Genomic DNA, 1199 nt, shown 5'->3' with positions numbered 1-1199 from the left:
AACCAGCCCAGCTCCCTTTTCCCAACTAAACACATCTCCCTCCCACCTCCCTGCCTATTCTCTAAGGTCGCTCAGTGCACGAGACCAAATTTGGACTCAAGACCACTACGCTTTGCGAACTTAGAACTCCAAGTCTCAGAACTCAGGGCAATTTTTAAACCAGCCTAACCACCTGGATTTATTCCCACGTACGGATCAACCCTCGGCCCAGATCCATCTGAAAGATATCAGCCGAGTTCCTTTCCTTCCCCAATTCTAATCTCAAACTCCACCCTCTTATTTCTCTTTCTATGGACAAGTTCCCAACTCTAACAAAACTTCTATAAATTCCATCGGCCCAAAGCAAATGTGTTCTCCAAAGGTCTCTGGATCCCACCAGGCCCCGCCTCTGTAATTCAGAGCTCTGGGCCCTCATTTATCTTTCTGGCTCCCTCAGGCATCGATGCAGCTTTGCCCTCACCGACACCACGGGAACTTTCACCTCCGACGTGCTGCACCTCACACAACATGGTGGCTCGGGGGCCAGAAAGCACTGTGACGTCTGCACACCGTGGAGGACTGACTTCTCTGGGGACCCATGCTTGCCCTTGCATGCGCACTCCTCTTACTCACTCGACTCCCTCCCTCCTCCCCTCCCATGCTGTCATGAACTCTCTGGTTGGACTCTCTTTCTCTCCAGGTGGTCTTCTGTCGTAATAAAGACCAAACCCCTCTGTTTCAAAATACCAACACCTCTCTAATTCCAGCCCCCCTGATCTAAGCCAAGTCCCCCACCTGCACGAGGTTCCCTTACAACCACAGTGACAACAAAACGATGTTTTCTCACATCATGAGATGGTTTCCAGACCTTTCCACAACTTGTAGCAGAACACTGATTACTCAGTTCCAGATTTTACTTAAAGCAATGTGACCCCCTCTCGGCAGATTCACCCATATTTCCAGCATTTAGAACCCAGAGTCACCCTGCAAGTTGGTAAACTATCCCCCGAGACACTGACAGCAGCTCACCACCCCCTCCATCTTAATGCACGTCTCACCATGATTGCTGCTCCACCAAACTCGATGTCCACAGTAAAATGTAAGGGTCCTGGAGACCTAGAGGATGCTACAGACAAAGGTCTGACGTGGCTCTCCGAGAGCCGGCGTGTGGGGCAGCAGCGTCAGAGGGGAGCCTGGGGAGGAGGGCACGGGGCAGCAGC

At 51.8% G+C, this 1199-nt stretch overlaps 1 protein-coding gene across 2 annotated transcripts in view; it reads right to left on the bottom strand.

The window, feature by feature from the left end:
* The window catches only part of SNRPN (small nuclear ribonucleoprotein polypeptide N), a 6365-nt gene that overhangs the window by 4120 nt on the left and 1046 nt on the right, over positions 1 to 1199 (bottom strand). Inside the window, exon 1 of one of the 2 annotated variants that reach the window (XM_006167240.2) lies at positions 1038 to 1174. The exons of the other annotated variant lie outside the window; for it this stretch is intronic. Within the exon in view, the coding sequence (XP_006167302.1) occupies positions 1038 to 1040 (3 nt within the window). The 5' untranslated portion in view covers positions 1041 to 1174. Of the gene's footprint in view, positions 1 to 1037; positions 1175 to 1199 lie in introns of those variants that run through there. 2 annotated transcript variants of the gene reach the window in all.

This window comes from Tupaia chinensis, unplaced genomic scaffold (genome assembly GCF_000334495.1).
Source record: "Tupaia chinensis unplaced genomic scaffold, TupChi_1.0 Scaffold144682_1, whole genome shotgun sequence".
Lineage (NCBI taxonomy): Eukaryota > Metazoa > Chordata > Mammalia > Scandentia > Tupaiidae > Tupaia > Tupaia belangeri.
Note: the sequence above shows the minus strand (reverse complement) of the source record. Positions and strands in the feature narration are given on the sequence as shown.